The sequence below is a fragment of the Myotis brandtii genome, unplaced genomic scaffold (assembly GCF_000412655.1).
Source record: "Myotis brandtii unplaced genomic scaffold, ASM41265v1 scaffold735, whole genome shotgun sequence".
Taxonomy (NCBI): domain Eukaryota; kingdom Metazoa; phylum Chordata; class Mammalia; order Chiroptera; family Vespertilionidae; genus Myotis; species Myotis brandtii.
The window spans coordinates 1,723,880-1,746,594 of NW_005370916.1; the positions used below are offsets into that span (position 1 = coordinate 1,723,880).

Consider the following 22,715-nt stretch of genomic DNA (forward strand, 5'->3'; position numbering starts at 1 on the left):
ACGATTCATAACAGTAGCAACATTATAGTTATGAAGTAGCAACGAAAATAATTTTATGGTTGGGTCACAACATGAGGAACTGTATTTAAAGGGCCAGAAGGTTGAGAACCACTGCTATAGAGGCTTCCCAGCCAGGGTCTGCAGGCCGGATGGGCTCCATGTAGCAGGTGGTAGCATGAGAAGGGCCCAAACCTGGACATGCAGCCTCATAGGGAGGTTTTAGGACCAAAATGATGCAGGTCACATTGAAGAACAGCCTGGCAACATGGTGGGCATTCAGTAAGTGGTGACTTTTATTAAGGTTATTTTTGTTTTCATAGTTACTGTAAAGACCACCACTGGGCCCTGGTTCAAATAGTTTCCCTGTCTAAAATGCCATTTCCCTTGAAATCTGCTGATTGAAGGACCCCAGGGGTGGATTAAAAATGGCCACAGATGCTTTGCCACTCCTCCCACAAGAAGAAGTGGAAGCCGAGTCCCCTCCCGCCGCCCACATGACTTGGCCATGTGACTTGCTCTGATCGATAGGACATCAGAAAATGTGATGCCAGTGCACTGGGACTCGCCCGTTTTGAAGACTGCCCTGGGCCTGCTGCACTGTAAGGAAACCTGTCTCCTCCACTGGGGGCTGAGATGCCAGTGGAGGGAGAATGGAGGCACCCCACCCACAGCCAGCGCCAATCACCAGACGTGTGGAGGCGGCCGCCTTGGCCTTTCCATCTGTCATGCAGTATGGATGTGTGAATGAGCCCAGGGGAGACCAGCGATACCCTCAGATGGCCAACCCACAGAATCATGAGAAAGAAATCGTCATTTCAAGCCAGTACGTCTGGGATGGTTTGTTACACAGCAATGGATAACCTACCTATTCACCAGGACTGAGCTCATAGGCTGTCACCTCCCAGAAGACTTCCCAACTCCTGCCAGCCTGGAAGTAATCTCTCCACCATCCTGTATTCACAGCGCTTTGTGATGGCAGCAACCAGCACAGACAACCTTCACCAGGGTTATTGGTGCAGGAATCCCATCTCTCTGGCCTGTGAGCTGCCAGAGAGCGGGGCTGGGACCCTACCCCATCTCCCCAACCCTGCTCAACACGGAGCTCTGCCTGGAGAGCCCGAGGCGCCTGGGTACAGATACCGCCACCAGGTTGGCGGGGGAGACCCTTCTGGGTCAGAGGTCCAGCTGGACCACTGATTTGCCCAAGGCCCTGTCCCCTCCTTAGCCTCCTGCTTCCCCAAGTGGAGATATGACTTCTGTCCAGTCAACCTCATACACATTACGAAGCTCACGCTGGGTGAGTGTTTGTGCAAAATTATGCGTGTGTGCACCATGGTGAGATCCCACTTGAGTTATGGCTGTGGGGTGAGGTCTTCCCCTCCCTCCACTTCTTACCTTCCGGCCATGGTAGCCCTGGATCCCTGGGTCTCCCTGGAGGTGGGGGGAGAGACAAAGAGAAGATGGTGAGGGGGGTTTTCCTAATGCCAAACCTCAGCTCCTGCTGCTCCCCTCACATTCCCATCCCTCTTCCTCCCCATGTCTAAATCCTCCGACCTCCACGCACAGCCAGCCCTGGAACAATATCAGAGGCTGTTCTGCTCCTCAGAACAAGTCAACTTGGCAGGAGACCTGAGTTTCAGTTTTGGTTCCACCACCGATTCTCTGTCGAAAACTTGGACCCGTCACTTTGCCCCGGGCCTTCAGCATCATTTGTAAAATGGTTGGGCTTCGCAGCTTCTCATCCTCAGAGCCCGAGGTTCCCCACTTCAGAGGGAGAGTCTGTTTGACATCATGAGCTTCCAGATAAGGTTTCAGAAGAGACCAGATGACCCTGAAGGTCCCTCCAGTCTGACCCCCTATGAAACACTTTTATTGGGATGTTGCGACAGTGTCCTGGGCATCAACCCTGAGTTTCCAACCAGACTGTAAGCTCCTTGGAGGTGGGACCAGCCATAGGACTTGGTCAGCCGAGCACACAAATGGTCCATCCTTGCGGGACCCAACCAGTTCCCAGGGGGGCAGTGGTTTGGAAGTGAGCCAAGCCTGATCCATCTCTCAGCTCAGCTCCCGCTCAGCTCCTTACACAGAACCCTTCAGTGCTGCCTGCCCCTCCTCCTGCAGGGAACTCTCCCACCCGCGCAGTGTGGCACCCCGAAGGGCCCTCACCTTCGGTCCAGGAGGCCCAGGAAAGCCCTGCGGAAGCAAGAGAAAGGTGAGTGGAGGTGGGTTCCACAGGTAAACAGTTGAGGTTGGTCATGTTTACAGGGGATGCTGGGGTGGAGAGGTGCTTGAAGAGCTCTAAGGGGCTCTGGATGTGCTAGAGAACAGATCGGAGGCTCCTGGGAGGGTGTCTGAAACCTGCCGAGGGCACATGGGGACACCAGGCTGGTGTCCCTCTCCGGAGCCATGTGGCGCCGTGGGCATCTTCTCTGGGCTTGCCCACTGGAAAATAGGTCAGTGGCATCATGTTAAGTCGACAGTGTGGTTTGGTCCAGATCCCCACCCGCCCACCTCCTAATTGGGACCCCTCCCTGGAAAGCCGGCCTTGCCCAGCAGTCATGATTTTGCCTTTGGCCCTGCCAGCCTGCGGGGGAGCCCTACGTCTCCGTCCCACCGGGCGCTGTGACCATGGCATCCCGCAGTGGGGAGGTGGCGCGGGCCCAGGGCCTGCAGGAGCCCGAGGGAGAGGGGAGGGAAGAGGTGCTGTCTCCACACGGTGGTGGGAGCGGGTCTGGATGGCAAACACGGGCTTCAGAAAACCCTGATGCTGGAGTCTGGGCTGTTTCAATTGGTTTAAAAACACACTCTCTGTTTGTTTGTTTTTTCTTTATAAAAAAACCTAACAAAGAAAACCATCTGGCTTGGGTTCAGTGAGTGGGAGCCCACTGTGTTCGGGGAGGGCAGCCAGTGGGTTTTGAGCACTTTTTTGGTTTTCCCAGCTTGGTTTGGTTCAGTTCCCTAAATTTCACTTCCTTTCAGGTTTTCCATTTTCCCATCTAGAAACCCATGAAAGTGAGACCAATCTCCTTCCCTGAGGTCCTGGGAGAAATGATGGAAATATTTAAAATCTGTGCAGGGGGTCAAGCTGGGCAGGAGACCCAAGCCCCCAGCAAGCTAGTTCCACACGGCTGTGCCTGCTTCCGGCCAAGCTGGGTGCCGCTCAGCCGGAGCTGTCGCCCAGCCCGGGGGACCCCACACGGAGCCTCAGCATTGGCAGCTGGGGCGGCTGAGGGGCCAGGGGTGAAGCCAAGTGACCCGGATGCGACTGTACTCATTGAGGGCCATTTGGCAGGGAGGTCGTGACTCAGCAATTTCTCCTGGGGGGCTCCTTCCCAGTGGCAATCAGGTGTGCAGACATTCGTGTCCAAGGAGACCGATCGCAGAAGGGACTCATTAACTGCTCTCTCAGTAGGAGAGCCCTAAGACCCATGTCCTGGGAGATGCCTGATGTGGGAAAGGGCGTGCTTATGATGGCAAATGGGAAAGGAACAGGGTACAAACTGCTGTATCAGTCAGAACATTATCAACCTGGAAATGTTCAGGTGCAGATACATTTAAGGAGGAACATGGAAGGACTCTCCAAAATGGGGAATGATGCTAAACTCTGAATATGGGAAAAGAGACCATGGAAAACCTTTTCTTTGCCTATATCCCAAACGTTTCCTGATGAATGTATGAGGTTTCAGTCATAAGAAACTCAGGTTTGTCTGTGTGTTAGCCACATGGGAAAACATTATTAAGCAGACTTTGTCCTTCACCCTGTCCCTCCAGGAACAGATGCCATTAGTCTTAGCTCTGGATTGAGAACCCATTTTCTCCAAAGAAGTCCAGATGCCTGCTGGGTTGTTCTCCTGCCCTGCTGCTTTTTTTGCATTAAATTGGGTTGAGAGAGACCCAGGGCTTAGCCAGGGCTTGGGAATGGGTGACTTGGTGGCCACTGGGCTTAAATAGCCACCCGTGTGTGGTCTTGCCTGGAGGTGGGGTGCCTGCTAGCCCCCCTGGGCCCCTGCCAGTCCTCAGGCTCGATGCAGGGACCCCTGGCTGACCTGGCATCCGGGTGGTGGCTTAGAAGTGGGAAACCTGCACCAGAAAAGGCATGTGTGTTAGGGGGTGCCAGCTGGTGGGACAACCCTCCGTCAGAACTCACTGGCCCCAACTCAGGTTCTCCTAAGCCCAGGGGTCAGGGAATAGGCATGAGAGGTGGCCCTGAAGACGTTTTTCCCTTTCTGCAGGGCTGGGGTAGCCTGTTAGTGACTTCTTCCCTAGAAAGCAATGGCTGGAGTTGAGGACATGGCCTCAGAAGGTGTGTTTTCAGAACCAGAGTGCAGCAGGTGCGTGTGGCAGGGATGGGCAGCTCCTTGCATGGGTCACCCATGTGCAATGGCCTTGCCAGATCCTTTGGCCATTCGGCTGGGACACAGGTTTCTGTTGGTTATGCAAAGTTTGGATGCTTCCAGGGACTTCTTAGGACAAACCTTGGGAGAGGAGGCCGTGGAGAGAGGAAGGGGGTACTTACAGGTGGCCCCATGGGCCCTGGCAGTCCTGGATGCCCCAGAGGTCCACTTGGTCCAGGGGGGCCTGGTGGCCCTGGTGGGCCTTGGATACCGGCCTGGCCCTGTTCACCCTGAGATTCATGGAAACAAGTGTTAGAGAGAGACCCCAGGCTGCAGAGCGGTTCCCGCCCCAGTGCCATGCACCCGGTGAAGGCCTGCGTGGGCTCTGGTGGGGAGGCGGAGGTGGCGTGATGGTGAGGCTGCTGCGGTGGTGGCGTGATGGCGAGGCTGCTGCGGAGGTGACTACATGCAGGGACTGTGGCAGCAAGGAGACGGCCAAGACATTGGGCCCCCAAGAGGAGGGGCTTCCAGAGAGGACTTGCTGGTCCCAGTGTGACAGCCCTGCTGCGGTGGCAGAGGCAGAGGGGTGAGCGAGGTGACCCCCGGTGGAAGGTCTGCTCCCAGCCTGGCCAGGGCGCCAGAGTCCCCGAGGCAGTCTGGGACCGGGGCCTGCCTCCGCTCCCGCTGCGTGGCAAGCCACGTCCTCACACTGCATCCTGGCCTCTCAGCCACTGAATGAGAACAGCGGGCCCTCCTTTCCTAAGGCAGCTCTTTGCCATTTTTGATGATCTGGCCCAGAGCATCAAATCCGATCCTTAGGTCAGAGGTCATAGACTTTTGTTGGGCTCACTAAACAATTGGGCAAGAGATTTTAAGTAAAAAAATTGGATTGAGGGTTCTGATGAAAAACTGGGAGCCCTGGCAGCCAGGCCCACATTCCTGGGGGCAATCATGGCCTGGGTCGAGGAATGGCGCCCCCTTCAGGTGGGGCATGAGTTCTCCAGTTGCATCAGGATGGATGAGGGCCTGGGAGGCAGGGGCAGCACCATGTTCCCTCAGGAGGAGAGAGAGCCTGGGGCTGGGGACCGGTCAGAGTCATCCTAAGTGAGCGCTCCAGGGATGCTCTTGGCTCAGGTCTTGTGACAAGGGGCCCACCCTGCAGACAGACTAACACAGAACAGCCCGGCAGGTGTGGGAGCTCCAGGCTGGGCTGCAGGGGACGCAGGCAGCCTGAGTTCCAGGCCCGCCCACCCTGCTCAGGGGGATCTCAGCAAGCCTGCCTGATTCCTGCTTCCCTGTATAAAAGGGGAGCTGATGATGCGTCCTGCAAACTCTACAGCGGGAAATGATGATTATAAACAGGAGTGCACAAACGCAGGAGGAGAACTGTAAGATTTTAGCAGCACCTGCTTGAGCCATCTCTTGGCTGGGACGCCCTAGGGCAGGTGGCACCTGGCAGAGCTACTCTGGGCCCCGGGCTTCATCCTGCCACACCCCGGGAAGCTGCTTGAGGGCACTGAGTGCTCCCGGCGGCAGAGGCAGGTGCAGAAAAGGGTCACAGGTCCCACTTTACAGAAAACAGGCTCAGGGAGGTTGAGTTCCCTGATCAAGGTCACATGAGAATTCAGGGGGAAGGCAGGACCCCAACTCGGAACTCCAGACTATTCCTATTCATTCCAAATAAGCCCCCAGCAAACACTGCTCACCGCCCAACTTTCTACACGTTGGAAGTGACGTCCAACACCATCTGCTAAGCACATCGTCTCTCTTATAAAGGGTCCTGTTTCAACTAATATTAGACCCAGTATTTAAGTATCGTACAGAGCCTGTCAAATCAATATTGGTTTATTGATAGGAAGGGGACAAACCTTTTTATGTCCCACCATGGCTGATAGGCCGAAGCTGCAGCAGGCAGAGCAGGGGCCGCTACACCTCTCTCTCTGCTTTGGAAACCGGGCCAGGGCAGCACAGAGTCTTGGCTCGCCCACCCCTTGCTCTGGAAAAGGAAGGCAGTAACATGCCTGGGCCCCTCCCGATTTCTTCGTCTGAAAGGTGGGGATGATGATGGTTGGACCGCCACGGGCGGCGGCCGGTGTGAGATTACATGAGATGATCCACGTAGAATTCTTACGACAGTGCCCGGAACCAGCTAGGGCTCCACAAGTAGCAGCTAAGGCAGCTAAGGCAGCTGAGGCCCGGAGGAGGCCGCTTGGGTTGAGGTGAATGGCCGCTCTAAGAGCAAGGGCTCGGCTCTCCTGGGGTGGGGTCTGGCACGGGTAGGGGTGGGTGACAGTGGGGCGGGCTGGGTGCTTCTCTGAGCTGCCAGCGGGCCCCCTAAATAGCCATGCTTGGGGTAAGCACTCGGAGCACATGGAGGCTCTCGAGGGTTTGGCTGGTGTAACGGGATCCGAAGGCTTGGGTGACACACCCATCACGTGTCCCTCTGTATTTTTAGTTGTTAATTGGAGCAATTTTTTCAGCCTTGTTCTACCAGGTGCCTGACATGCAGGCCTCTGGACTCCTGAGTCAGGGCAGATGGTGGCGCCAGGCCATGCTGTCAGGCTCGCAGAGAGCATCTCTGAGCCCTGTCCCTTCCAGCATCCCTGTGGCCTTGGGGGTACCCCCTGCGCAGTGTAAGGAAGGCTAGGGGTGTGGGTGCCTTAGCCTGAACCCTGAGTCTGAGGTCTCTTACTCTTTGTGACCCGGTCCTACCCAGCCTCATTGGGTTGGTAAGGCAGGAAGAAGGAATCAGTTGCCCACAGTGATTACACCTGTTGATTGTGGGCTACAGTCCCTCTGCAAACTCCCTCCCTCCTCAAATTCAGGTTACTAGTGATCAGATGCTGAGCAATCTGCATTTCTAAATATAAAGGGTGTAGTTTGGCTGGTGTAAGGGGATACGCAGGCTCGGGTGACACACCCATCACGTGTCCCTCTGTATTTTTAGTTGTTAATTGGAGCAATTTTTTTCAGCCTTGTTCTACCAGGTGCCTGACATGCAGGCCTCTGGACTCCTGAGTCAGGGCAGATGGTGGCGCCAGGCCATGCTGTCAGGCTCGCAGAGAGCATCTCTGAGCCCTGTCCCTTCCAGTATCCCTGTGGCCTTGGGGGTACCCCCTGCGCAGTGTAAGGAAGGCTAGGGGTGTGGGTGCCTTAGCCTGAACCCTGGGTCTGAGGTCTCTTGCTCTTTGTGACCTGGTCCTACCCAGCCTCATTGGGTTGGTAAGGCAGGAAGAAGGAATCAGTTGCCCACAGTGATTACACCTGTTGATTGTGGGCTACAGTCCCTCGGCAAACTCCCTCCCTCCTCAAACTCAGGTTACAAGTGATCAGATGCTGAGCAATCTGCATTTCTAAATATAAAGGGTGTAGGGCCAACGGAGAGAGCCCTGGGTGGGTGGGGGGTCTGAAGACCTGTTGCCAATTCCCATCCTGCCTCTTGCTGTTTGGGGCACAAATTCCCTTCTCTCTGAGCCTCAATGTAATCTAGCAATGAAACTGTGCTAGGAACTAGTCTAAGTACTTTGCATACCCAGTGACCCGAGGCAGTGGGAACTGTTATTAGCTTCATTTTACAAATGAGAAAGCCCAGGCACAGAAAGGTTAAGTAACTTGCCCCAAATCACACAGCTGGTAAGAGACAGAGAGCCTGGGTGCCTGCCATGTACTGTGTGACGTTGGCCAACTCACTTAACGTCTCTGAGCCTTGACTTCCCCATCTGAGAAATAAGGATGACCATGCCCGTTCAGAAAACTGTTGAGCGGCTGAAGTGGAATCAGGCCTGTGGCATGTGGGACACGGTGGCTGGCAGCACTGACGGCTGTGGTGGTGGCTCCTGTGAGTAGTAATGGGCAGTAGGAGTTGGGGGTCTGCTGGGCCGGGTGGTGTGTGTCTCTGGGCCTATGGCATTGACCGGTCCATTTTTGTCTGGTTTAATTTAACCAAAAGACAGTGAGGTTCTGTCTTCGTCTGCAGCCCCCGCTGGCCTCTCAGGCCCAGAGACTCTCGGAGCCCCGGGAGGCCCCAGGAGGTCTGGGCAAAGGGAAGGGGTCTACCTGGAAGGTCCGCCTTTTAATGACTGGGGGTGGAGCCAGTCGCACTGAATTGAGGAGAGGCAGCAGCTGAGGAGAGAGATGAGTTGGAAGGCCAGAGGGCAAAGGCCAAAGGTCGCAGGTGTTCAGGAGGATGCCAAAAGTCACCAGGAAGGCAGGGCGGCCAAGAGGGAACGGAGGAGAGATAGAGAGAAGAGAGATTAGCGAGTGTGAGGCACAGGGAGGGGAGGCATGGACCCAGCACTCCCGAGGCTTAGGGGGCGCAGTGCTGAGTTTGCCCTGGGAGGGTACACCGTCCCTTAAAGGAGGAGCCGTCCTTGGGGTGTTGGCCAGCAGCATCCCCCAACAGGGAGAGCGGTCCTCCTTGCCTGGGCCTGCCCTCCGTGGCCATGCTGGGCTGAAAAAGCCGCCTGACACACAACCCAACATTGCACTGCTGGCATTCCTGGTGGCGGACAAGGGCTGCTGGGCTGAGGGCGGGAGACTCAGAGGCTCTGGTTACGTAGGAGCCACAGGACCAGCTAAATTGGTACTTGCAGCCAGGCTGGTTGTGTGGCTGCCTCTGGGTGCTCTTTTTGGTTGAATGAGAAAGGCCGATGTCAGCGAATCTGGGGAGGTGGTCGAGGGCAGTGCCAAGCCCGGTTCCCGGGGGCTGAACCGACTGAGGGTGTTGGCCAGTGTGGCACAAGATAAGTGCTACCCAGGTCTCACCCTGGGGCTGGCCGGCTTGGAAAATAGAGGCTGGGCAAGGATGTCCAACCACTTGTTTGGGAGAGGCAGCTTGCCATCACAGTATCGCATGTGACTTTCATTTCTGGACAATCTTGCTGCTTTCAATCTCTCTACCCATGCAGCCGAGCACCCAGCGGCTCTAGGAAGTGGTGAGACCCAAGTTAAAACAAAGATGGCATCTAACCAACCTTTTGTTTGGAAAGCATTTTAAGTCACAGGAGGCCCCTGGGATGAGTGTTAAGAACCAGAGGCCACCTGGGCTGAGAATGTGCCCAGCTGGGGGCGTGGGTGCCTAATCATGGCCTTTCTAGGTCATGGCCGCCTTCCTGGGACAGCTGCTGCACCCAGAGTCGCGCCCCCACCCACCAGGGGCCCGAGGACGTGCAATGTTGGCCTCTGCGTTCAGGAGCCTCTCAGCAGAGCGGGGCCAGAGGCCTCCCGGAAGAGAACCTACAAACCTTCAGGGTAATTATCTGGTTGGAGTGCAGAGCTGCTAGAGAGCCGCTTAGGTACTCCTGGGAGGGAAGGGCAATGGAGGTGGTGAGACAGGGCCAGGGGGAGAGTGACACCACTCCCCTGCTCCCCTGCTCCCCATCCCAGGGGACTCCATCCGGACCTTCCGCCCCTGCTCCCCTCCCTGCAGGTGCTGCAGGCTGCAACAGAGGCAGGGACCAGCCTGGATCCCTGGGCAGAGCCCCCCAGCGTGAGCAGTGGGAGAGAGAGTAGCATGGCCAGGCCTGATGCCAGCAGCGGTGACGAGAGCCAGGTCGGGGAGGCCAGGCCGCTGACAGTCAGATGTCCCCGCGGCCAGCTCTGCAGCCAGAGGCCTGAGGCCAGAGGAGGATGGGCATGTGGGGAGCTGAGAGCAGTGACCCTGGAAAGCTGGCGGGGAGCGGGAGGGAAGGATGGCGCTCTCTCTGGCCTCTGCTTTGGAAGAGTGCAGGCCCACAGCTGTGACAGCCACAGTGGTGCCAGCTTCACAGCAAAGACAGAAACCCCTCATCCCTGAACGACAAGGGCAGCTTTCAACACGGGATGGAAGAACGAATAGGAGCAAAGCAGGTTCCATAAAATCTGATGGGAGATGTGATTTTTTTAAAACACCAGTCAGCACAATCCTTGGACGTTGGTCTTTTGAGGTTTAACAGGCGTGGCATGCTGAACAAACGTTTGCCAGTTTGTTCTTTGTGCCCCCAGAGCTCTGTGTCCATATGGCAGAAGCATGGGGAAGGTGGGCACAGGTCTGGAACGGCCCACCTCGGCCCTTGGTGCTTGGTCCAGAGCCCTAGACCGGGCGTGGAGTGTGGGTTCCTCTCCAGGGAGCAGTACAATCAGACCAAAACAGACCCCCCGGAGTGCCAGGCTGGCCGCGGTTTCATTCACTGCCCTTTGCGCTCCAACTCTGGGTGGTATTACTGGTGGTTTGCCCATAGGAGCTGCCTCCACCTGCTCAGGTCCTGGCGCTGTCCCCAGGCTCCCTGGCAGCACTGAATGCGGCTGATTCAGGGCTCTGTGTTTCCATCAAGTATAAAGAGTGTGCAGACGGATCTCATCCAGACAATACCGAGAAAGAAGCAAGGCACAACAAACAGCCTGGCTTTAACCTCCTCCAACCTTCTCTTGCAGACGAGATTTTAATGAGTTATGTGAGATTTAACCTTCATCATCGGCGTCTTCCTTTCTCTCCTGATAAGATTTCTAATAAGAAAGGGAAAGGAGTGGTAGGAGAGATGTGGGAGGGAAAACAAGACCCAGACATAGAAGGAAGCTAAAGGCCAGATGCCCAGAGGTAGGACGTTCATCTCTTGAGAAACTGGAAGCTAAGACAAGTGCCTCCAAGGGAGAGGAGGAGGCACAATTCAGAGCAGTGATGCTGATGCGAGACAGGAGGCAATTCCTGGCAGGGAGTGGTGGTCAGGGGATAAGTGTGAGCACACAGTGTGGAGGACAGAGCCAGGGCCCCAGCACCTCACAAGGTTTCTGGCATCAAGTCACTGCTCTGCGCTCAGGCAAAGTGGTCATGTTCTTAAGTACCGGCTTCATGAATCTCAGACTAAGCAGCTCTGTCGCCTGGGGCTCTCATGGGCACTCAGTGAGACTGACACTTACGGGAAACTGGCCGGGGCTGGGAAGGACCCGGAGGAGGAGGAAGAACAAGGTGGCAGTGGAGCCCTAGCCGGTTTGGCTCAGTGGATAGAGCATCAGGCTGCGGACTGAAGGGTCCTGAGTTCGATTCCAGTCAAGGGCACATGCCCGGGTTGTGGGCTTCATCCCCAGTGTGGGGCGTGCAGGAGGCAGCCGATCAATGATTCTCTCTCATCATTGATGTTTCTATCTCTCTCTCCCACTCCCTTCCTCTTTGAAATCAATAAAAATATATTGAAATTTAAAAAAAGAGTGGCAGTGGAGGCGGATGCGGTCTAACCCAGGCAGAAATGCAGAGAGACGTTCTGGGTTAGGGGACCAGAGTGTTGGGTCTGTGGGGCTCCTCCCACGGGCCTTGCTCTGTCAGCCCCTAATGAGGAAAGAGCCTATCATCTCAGAGCCTGGGAGAGAGTGAGAGCACTGGGTATAGGCCAGAAGGGCTCCCTTTGTCTTTCCAGCCTTTTAAAACAGCTTGAATTTATTGTGGCTCTTAAGTGGCCCAGGCTAATGGCTCGACATGGATAATGTCTTGGTTTAATTGGTTATTGTGAAAGCTGCTTGTTTCTACTGTGGAATCCCTTGTCCCTGCTTTCCGTGCAATCCCTCATAGGTGCCCTGAATCAATACAGCCCTCCACCAGGGCCTGTGCTGGGCGGCCACTGCACTGGGGATGCAGCCAGCTCACTGGATCTCTCAGGAGCCCATGGGAACCAAGCTCTGACACACAGGGGCCTGCTCCTGGTGACTTTATACCGGGGGTTCTAGTGTGTGTTACCGTGAAGCGATGGGCTAGCAACACCTCTATTGATAACTGACTCCTGAGAGAGTCTTTTAAAAGTTAAGTTAGAGGGTGCAAATGGAGCTGACAAAGTCAGAAAGTGACCTCTCCTACAGAGGCAGAGCGAGCAGGTCAGAGCAACAGGTAGAGTCACCCAGAGCCAAGCAAGGCGCTGAGGTGGGGTGCTGCCAGGAGTTAGGACAAGGAAGGTGGCATTGATATTTCTGAGAATAAAGAGCCTAGATGATCCTGATTCCTATTACTGCATTTCTTTCCAAGGTCATGAGATTTTTCTTAAGTCTTCCTAAATCTTTTGACCTTAAATAGATTTTGTTCCGATTCTCCTTTAAGGAGTATGGGATATCCGAATGGTTGGGATCCAAAGGCAGCCTGTGTTGGAGCTGAGCACTCTATGCCGGGGTTACATATTTATCTGTCAGTCTCCCGACCATCATCCCTGAGTGGCTTGAGGCAGGGACGCACCGGGACTTACTTGTCTGCGTGCCCCAGAGCCTGGCATGGTTCCTGGCAGAGCATGAGGCTTCATTGAAGTTGAATGAACGTGCCCAGGAAGATTAAGGAAAGGAAAGCACTGAACTGTGACACTGTATCTTACTGATTCAGACAACTGTTACTTTAATGTTCTCTTACTTATCTGTGTCATATGTATAATAACCAAAATTTCATGCAGAAGGAATTTCGGAAATCAAGCTTTTTGAAATACAAGTTACAGTATTTTAAGTGGGATCGGCTATAAAATATCTGAAATTATAATACTTAAACCATAACAATATGGAGTAAAAGCCTGATTAGCCCATCAAGGGGGCTTGCTTCTTCTGTCTTCCGACTCAAACATATATGGGATTTGCTGTCTGTGGCAAGTCATCTCCAACTCATGTATGGTTTTAGGTTATTTTAGTTGTCAAGGAGTTGTTTTATTTATTAGTTATAATATCTTTAATTTCCACTTTAATATATTTAATTTGTGCTTTAGTTATCGTCTTTTCTTTTATTTTGTTGTTTCCTTGAGGTTGAACATCCTGTGTGTGATGATACCAGTTGTTACTTTTTAGGGGGAAAAAAACAACACATACACACACACACACACACACACACACACACACACACATTTAATTTCAGTTTCGTAGGAATCCTTTTAACTGAGTCATTTACACCTGGGCTGATTTCTCCCAAAGGTATGAGTGAAAGAACAGCTGACTAAGCCAGCAATCTCCAAAATGGAGTTTGCACACCCCAGGGGGAAAAACAGCATAAATTATCTGTGTTTGCCTTTGTTTGTGCTTTTATAATATACTACAGGCCTGATGCATGAAATTTGTGCAAAGGCCTCGGCCCTCGCAGCCCCGGCTTTGTCTGGAAGGTCATCTGGAAGGTCGTTTGGCTGTCCAGTCTAATTAGCATATTATGCTTTTATTAGTATAGATTAACATGTTGATGCTAATATAGGTATATGATTTATAAGTAAACATGACGCTCAAAAAATGCATGCTCAGGATTTTGGGCTGATAGGCATAGGCAATCACATATGTTTAGAGACCTCAGCTCTGAGCATGGATGCTCTAAGCATGATGGGCAGTTTATCATTCACCAGGGTTCACATCCAATTGAAGGGGAGAAAAGGCAGGTTCCTCCAGCTCTGGGCAGCAGTATAGTGTCATTCCTGGTTGGTGGAGAGATGGAGAGCTTAGGAATATGGAAAGTGTGTGTTTTCTGGTCTCGTTGTCTAAAATGGCACTTTCTTTATAGCATAGGGAATATAGTCAACACTAGTTTAATAACTATGTATGGTGCCAGGAAAGTACTAAACTTATGGGGGGGAGGGAGAATCCCTTTGTAAATTATATAAATGTCTAGCCACTATGCTATACACCTGAAACTAATATAATATTCAATATCAACTGTCAGTTTTTAAAAAGAAGTAACTACAAAAATTAAATAAAAAATGTAATAAAATGGCACTTTACTTGGGACTTTCTCTCCAAAAAGGACTCAGCTGGCCAAGTCCTTTTCCCTGCTAAGAAGAACTCTTTACCATGACTGGAGGTCAATGCCAAAGCCAAGGACTGAGTCTTGGGCTGATGCCAACCCAGACTTTGTGCTTAAAACGTGGCATTAGATTTCTTGACTTCAAGGTCATGGCCAATAGGCAATTTAGGGTGTTTTTTTTTCAATTGTCCTCCCTGCCAAGAAAATTGACAATGCTCTCTATATCCTCTGCAATCTATGTTGATTGTAGGAATGGAGTGTGGATTATACATTGTTGGGTACAATTACCTCCCGGAATACAATGCATCTTTTTTCAGACATCCCAGGGAGATAATTTGGACATAATGAAGATCTATAGTAATCAGATAATTACTATCGATTGCTCTTTAGACGTCTTGATGAGGTAATTAGGGTCTACTGGAAAGAAGCTAGAACTGATTGATTGGCATGACTGTAATCTCAAAGATTTCTAATTATGTTTCTTTTCTTCTAATGGCTTATAAACAAACATCATTTTAGCTTTAGAATTTGTCAGGTGCCAGGTTCACTGGGAACATCAGCTTTCTCTATTATGCTAACTAGACACTGAGCATGAACATGATCAACATAAGCTCATTATACTTTCCTGCTGAAGCAAAAGAAACTGCAATTAACCCTCCCTTTTCTTATGCGTCTTCATTTCCACATGGCCAGCTTCTTACCCAGAATGGAGTGTGAAGTGCTGTAGGAGGAGGTCCAAGAGGAGCATGTGGTTCTGGGCTGGGGAGATCTGTGCAGCTACTGGGGTCCCTCAGAGCCTGCCGAGCTGCAGGCACAGCGGAGCCAGGGCACCATGACACAACATGTGTGTCCGGGTGGCAACTGACTGGTTGGGGGCTGGCTGACTGCTCAGGCTCCTGTCACAAGTAATAGCTACTCATCAGCCAGAGAAGTTGAATAACCTCAGCGTCGATACTCTCAAGCAGCTGGACCATGCTGGTCTTTCCGTCAATGTGCTATTGCCTCATCTCTTCCATTAGACACTAATTAGGGGAGTCCCAGGCTGAGACCATTTCAGACCCAGTCTGAAATCCTAACATTTCCTACGCCTTAGAGGACCTCTCAGCAGCTTGCCTTGTTCAGAATAGTGGCCTGGCTCAGAGAGGATGGATGCTGAGAACCGCTAAAAAAGCAGCTTAAAATGAGCTGTCCACATCTAATCAATGATGTTGGTGAGCCCTGCACTTACTGGACTGCAGTCTGGTTCCATAGTTACAGTTCTCCTCTGTAACCCATGTGTGCTTGGTATCCTGGTAGGGGCCCAATACATGTGTGTGAAACGGCCTCTGTTATTGAACCCCATGTTTTCTATTGAAATCTCACCAAAGAAGAAAATTTACATTTTTATAAAATCCGTTGTTTTCTTGAAATCCTATTTAAAAAAAAAAAAAGGTTGCAATATACCTCGTATTTGTGTCACTAAAACTTTTAAAGCATGAGGGGTGCACAGCGAGCACAGGGGTGCTGTAGACAGCAAAGGAGACCCATGGTATTTTGTTCATTGATCACCTGTGGTTTGATGCTATTTGGATAATTGCAGCTGTAGTGGAAATGCCCCATTAACTCCCATTAACCAACTTGAGGGATGTAAGTACATATAGAATTTGTCTTCGTTTTACATCTTCATAGTATAAGTAAAGCTATATAGCATTTTTTATCAGCCACAGTTACTGAGATGTTCTTTTTAAAATTTAAGCTAAGTAATTGTTTAGTTCAATTATGATACTGAGAAATCTTTCTAATCTACATCAGTATATTTTCCTCTATAAGACATAGTGAACACAATTCATTTTTTTGATAACTTGAAATTATGCAATGGATTATTTTAAGCAAAATATTACTATTTTATTTCTGTAGGTATGGAAACTACAAAAGATTGAAAAAAATTCCCCAAACATTCCAAATTTTTGTTCATGAGCTGGTTTTACCAAGTCCAAGACAACGGGTTTGTTTGCTAGTTACTTGCCCCTTTCCCTAAAAGTTCATTGAAAATCTACTTATCTATTTATAGTTCCACCTATTTTTTCTTTTTCTGTTTATTCTTTTCCATTTGGGGTTCTTATGGTTATTTTCCTGTATGTGAATAAGTAGTCCGCTTGTTCATCGGGAAGTGCCCTCTGTAATGAATTTGCCCCCCACAGTGTGATTGCTGAAGCGGAGTTGATGGTCAGTAGGATCCAGTCACATACACACTGGCAGGGGCTTCAGCTGAAGGGCCTCCAGGCTGCAGCAGTGGAGGTCATATATTGCACAAGTTAGCAGGGTGGCGGGAAGGCACAACGAGGAAACACTCATTGGATGAGAGAGCTGATGAAAGTGACACAATTCAGTAACTTGCTTTCGGTTTGGGCCATGTCATTGCAGGAAGTTTTGCAGCTTGAGAGACAGATGGGAGGACAGCTCCTAGAAGAACCGAAGGCTCTTCATTTCAAAGGCAGCACCCACAACCTGCGCCTGTCCATTCACGACGTCGCCCATTCCCTCTGGAAGAGCAAATTGCTGGCTAAGTATCAGGTAAGGTACCTAAGATGAACTAAAGGCTTGGAGTCAACTCCATGAAGGAGGACTGCACTTATTAGACATAACATATTCCCTTCTCCGAAGTTAATCAGACATATATCAGCACTTGTTTCTCCAAAATAATTTAGGATCATTTGAGATTTTTGAAAAATACTCTAGACATATTTGAAGGAATGCCTTTTTCTTAATTCTCCTTCAAATAATTGAACTATCATTGTTTTAGTGCTAGCAAATAAGACTTCCAAGTCCCTCATGACATTCTCAGGGTAAATGCTTACATTGGCTTGATTTTAAAAACTCTTGAAGGCATTCATAAGAGAAACAGAAGAACACTGTTATCCCTCATGACACAATTAGGCTTTGGCCTTGCTAGGAGAGTCCCTTTACTTTGAAAACTTAGAAGAAACCCCAGTTTTGAAACTGAAATAGAACGTAAAATAAAACCTGGGCCCTGGCCAGTGTGGTTCAGTTGGTTGGGCACCATCCCCTGCACCAAGCGGTTGCTGGTTCGATTCCTGGTCAGGTCACATGCTCAGGTTTCGGGCCAGATCCCCAGTAGGGGGCGTGCAGGAGGCAGCCGGTCAATGTTCTGCTCTCACATCAATGTTTCTCTTTCTCTCTCCCTCTCCTTTCCTCTCTCTCTCTAAACATCAATAAAAATATTTTAAAAATAATAATAAAACCTGGTCAGGATTGTAGTAAATATTAGCATACCGACCCCAAGCCCCATTGTATGTTCCTGTGGAAAGAGCATAGGGACTCTTCAGGGGTTTGCACCTCCTCCTCCGTCAGCCTGAGCTATCGGGAGACTATGTGGCAGGATCTCTAGCCTCATTTCCAGTCCCAGAGATGCAGACACACCTCGATAAGCTGCGCAGACTGGTCTACATGCATGTAAATCCCATCCCATGCCAGCACTGTGACTGGACTGGTTGTGGTTTCCTGGTATAAGTCAATGAAGATACTAGAAGGAAGGAAGGGGAGATTGTCCAGCTCCATTCGTATTCTCATATGTCTAACACTCACACATACATGGTGGGAGACAAATGGGTAGCAGTCTTGCGCTTTGATGGGGGTGCATGCCGGAGTCTTCTTTATCACTCAGCACTTGATTGAGAGATCTGGCTTTTAACTTTCTCATTAAATCTCTTCCTTTACTTTCTTCTTCTCCCTAATTTGCAACTGCCATAACAGTCCACAAGTCTTCCCCTTTTATGAACAATCTCCTTTGTGTAATCGTAAGGGGAAATTGTACGTTTATAATAATGATTATCTGCTATTAGTTCAGCTAAGGCTGGCTGAATGCCTACGCTCAGCCAGACACTCATGCACTGTGGTTTACCTAACGCCAGCTGGTGTTTGACTTAGGTATCCTTTTGCTTACTCTTTCGCAGATGCCCAAGCCCAGACACAGAAAGGTTAAGTAACTTGCCCCAAATCACATAGCTGGTAAGAGACCTGGGTGCCTGCCATGTACTGTGTGACGTTGGCCAACTCACTTAACGTCTCTGAGCCTTGACTTCCTCATCTGAGAAATAAGGATGACCATGCCCGTTCAGAAAACTGTTGAGCGGCTGAAGTGGAATCAGGCCTGTGGCATGTGGGACACGGTGGCTGGCAGCACTGACGGCTGTGGTGGTGGCTCCTGTGAGTAGTAATGGGCAGTAGGAGTTGGGGGTCTGCTGGGCCGGGTGGTGTGTGTCTCTGGGCCTATGGCATTGACCGGTCCATTTTTGTCTGGTTTAATTTAACCAAAAGACAGTGAGGTTCTGTCTTCGTCTGCAGCCCCCGCTGGCCTCTCAGGCCCAGAGACTCTCGGAGCCCCGGGAGGCCCCAGGAGGTCTGGGCAAAGGGAAGGGGTCTACCTGGAAGGTCCGCCTTTTAATGACTGGGGGTGGAGCCAGTCGCACTGAATTGAGGAGAGGCAGCAGCTGAGGAGAGAGATGAGTTGGAAGGCCAGAGGGCAAAGGCCAAAGGTCGCAGGTGTTCAGGAGGATGCCAAAAGTCACCAGGAAGGCAGGGCGGCCAAGAGGGAACGGAGGAGAGATAGAGAGAAGAGAGATTAGCGAGTGTGAGGCACAGGGAGGGGAGGCATGGACCCAGCACTCCCGAGGCTTAGGGGGCGCAGTGCTGAGTTTGCCCTGGGAGGGTACACCGTCCCTTAAAGGAGGAGCCGTCCTTGGGGTGTTGGCCAGCAGCATCCCCCAACAGGGAGAGCGGTCCTCCTTGCCTGGGCCTGCCCTCCGTGGCCATGCTGGGCTGAAAAAGCCGCCTGACACACAACCCAACATTGCACTGCTGGCATTCCTGGTGGTGGACAAGGGCTGCTGGGCTGAGGGAGGGAGACTCAGAGGCTCTGGTTACGTAGGAGCCACAGGACCAGCTAAATTGGTACTTGCAGCCAGGCTGGTTGTGTGGCTGCCTCTGGGTGCTCTTTTTGGTTGAATGAGAAAGGCCGATGTCAGCGAATCTGGGGAGGTGGTTGAGGGCAGTGCCAAGCCCGGTTCCCGGGGGCTGAACCGACCGAGGGTGTGGCCAGTGTGGGCACAAGATAAGTGCTACCCAGGTCTCACCCTGGGGCTGGACGGCTTGGAAAATAGAGGCTGGCAAGGATGTCCAACCACTTTTTTGGGAGAGGCAGCTTGCCATCACAGTATTGCATGTGACTTTCATTTCTGGACAATCTTGCTGCTTTCAATCTCTCTACCCATGCAGCCGAGCACCCAGCGGCTCTAGGAAGTGGTGAGACCCAAGTTAAAACAAAGATGGCATCTAACCAACCTTTTGTTTGGAAAGCATTTTAAGTCACAGGAGGCCCCTGGGATGAGTGTTAAGAACCAGAGGCCACCTGGGCTGAGAATGTGCCCAGCTGGGGGCGTGGGTGCCTAATCATGGCCTTTCTAGGTCATGGCCGCCTTCCGGGACAGCTGCTGCACCCAGAGCCGCGCCCCCACCCACCAGGGGTCCGAGGACGTGCAATGTTGGCCTCTGCGTTCAGGAGCCTCTCAGCAGAGCGGGGCCAGAGGCCTCCCGGAAGAGAACCTACAAACCTTCAGGGTAATTATCTGGTTGGAGTGCAGAGCTGCTAGAGAGCCGCTTAGGTACTCCTGGGAGGGAAGGGCAATGGAGGTGGTGAGACAGGGCCAGGGGGAGAGTGACACCACTCCCCTGCTCCCCTGCTCCCCATCCCAGGGGACTCCATCCGGACCTTCCGCCCCTGCTCCCCTCCCTGCAGGTGCTGCAGGCTGCAACAGAGGCAGGGACCAGCCTGGATCCCTTGGCATCTTGTGGATGTGGAGGCCTGCCTCCCACCAAGCCCGCAACCCCCCAATCGACCATTTGCCCTAGAAGCCCTAGAAGCCCCCTGCTTTCCAACCCATTTCCAAATAAGCAGCAAGTGCCGCCCCCCACCCCGCTCTCATCCCTGCCTGACCTGGACCCCACACTGCCACGGTCATAAGCCACTTGCCCTAGAAGCCCTAGAAGCCCCTGCTTTCCTACCCATTTCCAAATAAGCGGCAAGTGCCGCTCCGCACCCCGCTCTCACCCCTGCCTGACCTGGACCCCACACTGCCACGGTCATAATGCTGTGTTTGGCTGCACCCAGTGGCCAAGGTGCTTCTGGAGCCTTCTGTCCCTGCCCTCTCCCTCCTCTTACGCTGGGTTTAGGGGCAGAGAGCCCTCTCCTGCCCCCACCCTCGCGCGTTCGCCCAGGTCTGATGAGACACTCCCAAAGCGCCTGCAGTTGTGTTGTCTTCGGTGCAGGGGGAAGCTGTCTTTCTTTTAGGCAACATGACAATCCTGTGAGCCCATCGTTCCAAATAAACACAGCTGACCTTCTATTATTGTATCAGGATCAGGCTGACCGGAACACCAGGGCCCCTGCGTCCCTGGAGCACATGCCACTGACAGGCTGGCTCTGTCCACACGGCTGCTGGCTTGCAGCCCCTGCCCAGGCCCAGCCCGACCTTGGCTTCTATGCCAATCCTGCTACTCATGTTCAAGGCTCCCCGTGCCTCTTCCTGGCCCAGGAATCCAGGGGTAAGAGTCTGATTGGCAGGACCCTGCTAGCAAGGCCCTCCTGGTGGCCCTGCGGAGCCTGGTGCACTCCCAGTCTGGCTTGCGCTTGTCTCCACTCCCTCATCCCCTGCCCAACAGGTGGGCGACCAGTGAGCCACACCATGTGTGTGTTTCTGGGTACCAGGAGGCTCAGGACAGGGGAATGGCACCTAAAGATGCCTACCCAGGTCTGAGAGTGGCGAGGCTGATCTACAAAACTCGGGGCATTTTCCAGGTCGCTGGGCCTCTCACTGGAGGAAGCCATGCACACCTTAGCCCTCCCGCCTCTAGAACGGCTCTGCAGGGCGGCTGGTGCACTCTGCACGCTTTGGGCTGTGCAGCCTGAGGGAGAGCCCGGAAAAGGAAGGAGCTGGTGGGATGGGGGAGTGGCACCTCAGCCCCCAAATCCCCACTCTGCTTGTAAAGAGCCCAGCACCGCTTCTTCAAGAGGCAAAGCGGAGACTTCACCCTGGAATTGTACAATCCGCCCCCAGCGAGCTCCTCCCATTGAGGCTGGCTCATCTGAAACAATGACTAACCCAAAAGTCCCTCTGATGCGGCCAGGAAGGCAGCCAGACATACACGCAGTCACACGCACACAGACACACAGACTCGCACAGCCACACGGCCTTTCGGAGGAGGCGATGTGCAGAGGGGAGCAGCTGGCACTCGGAGTCACAGATACACACCTGCTGGGAGACTCGCAGCCCAGACAGCGCGGGGCAGATACACAGACACGCACGGACGGGCGGACACGAGCTGGAGACCGCTCTGCACAAACTCACACTGACCACAGGCACACTCCCGGGCCAGGCAAACACACGGCTACCCAGGGCCCCACTCCGGCTGCTGACCGCAGGGGGTCGTATGCTCCTGTTCCCAAGCTCTGTAGGTGCTGGGGGCCCAGGGAGATGAGGCTGATCAGTTTTAGGGGTTCACTTACCCGGTGCGGGTACTCTCCACACTGACCCTGAGGGGAGGGGAAGGAAAGGAGGGTATTAGGCACTGGCTGGTGGCTGTCCGTCAGGGACACCTCAGGGCTTGTACACACCACGCACACTCATCACCCACCAGACACCCTCTGGTCCTGGACTGAGCTCTCTGAGGTGGGAGAACTAACCCCCCTCCCCTCCCCACCCTACCCCGACTGGCAGCATGGAAGAAACCCCGGAGTGGAGCCTGCCTGGATGTGGCCCCATGGAGCCTGGAGCAGGACTCCACTGCCGTGTACCACCCGCCCTGACACAGGCAGGAGCTGTGCTCCACACCTGGCTGGAGGGATCTTCCAAAAAGGTTGGCCCTCGGGTGGGTCCACCCAATGCCCCTGGACGGCAACAGCAGACGGGAGGCAGGTAGTGGGGAACGAGGCCCTCAGAGACGCCTTCTCTGAGCTGGGGGTGCCAGGTCCCTGTGCCATCCGCCTGGGCAAGCCCAGCAGAATCTCCATCAGAAATTTGGAGAGTAAATGTAGGGGGCCAGGCAGGGGCCAGGCTACTGGTTTACATACTGACACCTCAAAATCCCAGCGGCTCCTGGAGGTGGGTCAGGAGACATGTGGGGTGGCAGGTGGGAGGGGCTGAGAGAGGCTGAGGAGGGCCAGGCTTCAGGGCCAACCCCTTCTGCCCCCCTCTCCCCCAAACCGACCCCAAGAACAGAGCAGGAGCCAGAGCAGCTTCCCTTTTCTCTCTTCTATACCAGGCACCACAGGGGCCCCCTGGTTCTGATAAGAACTAAAGTTTAAAAATAACCACTCTGGACCCCTTCCTTCCTGTTTTTTTTTTTTTTTTAATGTGCCCCACCTGAGATGAAAATTCTAGAAAACCTCCACCGGGCTTACCTTTTCTCCTTTTTCTCCTTGGGGCCCCTATGAAGAGATGGAGAGGAGAGTGTTAGAAACTAAAGCTGAAAACACAGCGGCCCAAAGCCTCTCTGTGGGGGAACATTGGGGTGAGGTACCAACCGGCTGTCCTCGGGGACCCGCCAGGCCCTGTGGGAGGAAACACACAGGTCAGTGGGCGCACAGGAGGCAGGCAGGCGGGAGGCGGCGG

General features: G+C 52.9%; 1 protein-coding gene across 1 annotated transcript in view; it reads right to left on the reverse strand.

Annotated features, from left to right (window-relative positions):
- COL13A1 (collagen, type XIII, alpha 1) overlaps positions 1 to 22,715 on the reverse strand; it is a 126,683-nt gene that overhangs the window by 22,128 nt on the left and 81,840 nt on the right. The window contains exons 11-16 of the mRNA XM_014530363.1: positions 22,628 to 22,654; positions 22,505 to 22,531; positions 21,611 to 21,637; positions 4,517 to 4,624; positions 2,167 to 2,193; positions 1,396 to 1,431 (exon numbers count right to left, since the gene is read on the reverse strand). Of these exons, the coding sequence (XP_014385849.1) occupies positions 1,396 to 1,431; positions 2,167 to 2,193; positions 4,517 to 4,624; positions 21,611 to 21,637; positions 22,505 to 22,531; positions 22,628 to 22,654 (252 nt within the window). The remainder of the gene's footprint in view (positions 1 to 1,395; positions 1,432 to 2,166; positions 2,194 to 4,516; positions 4,625 to 21,610; positions 21,638 to 22,504; positions 22,532 to 22,627; positions 22,655 to 22,715) is intronic.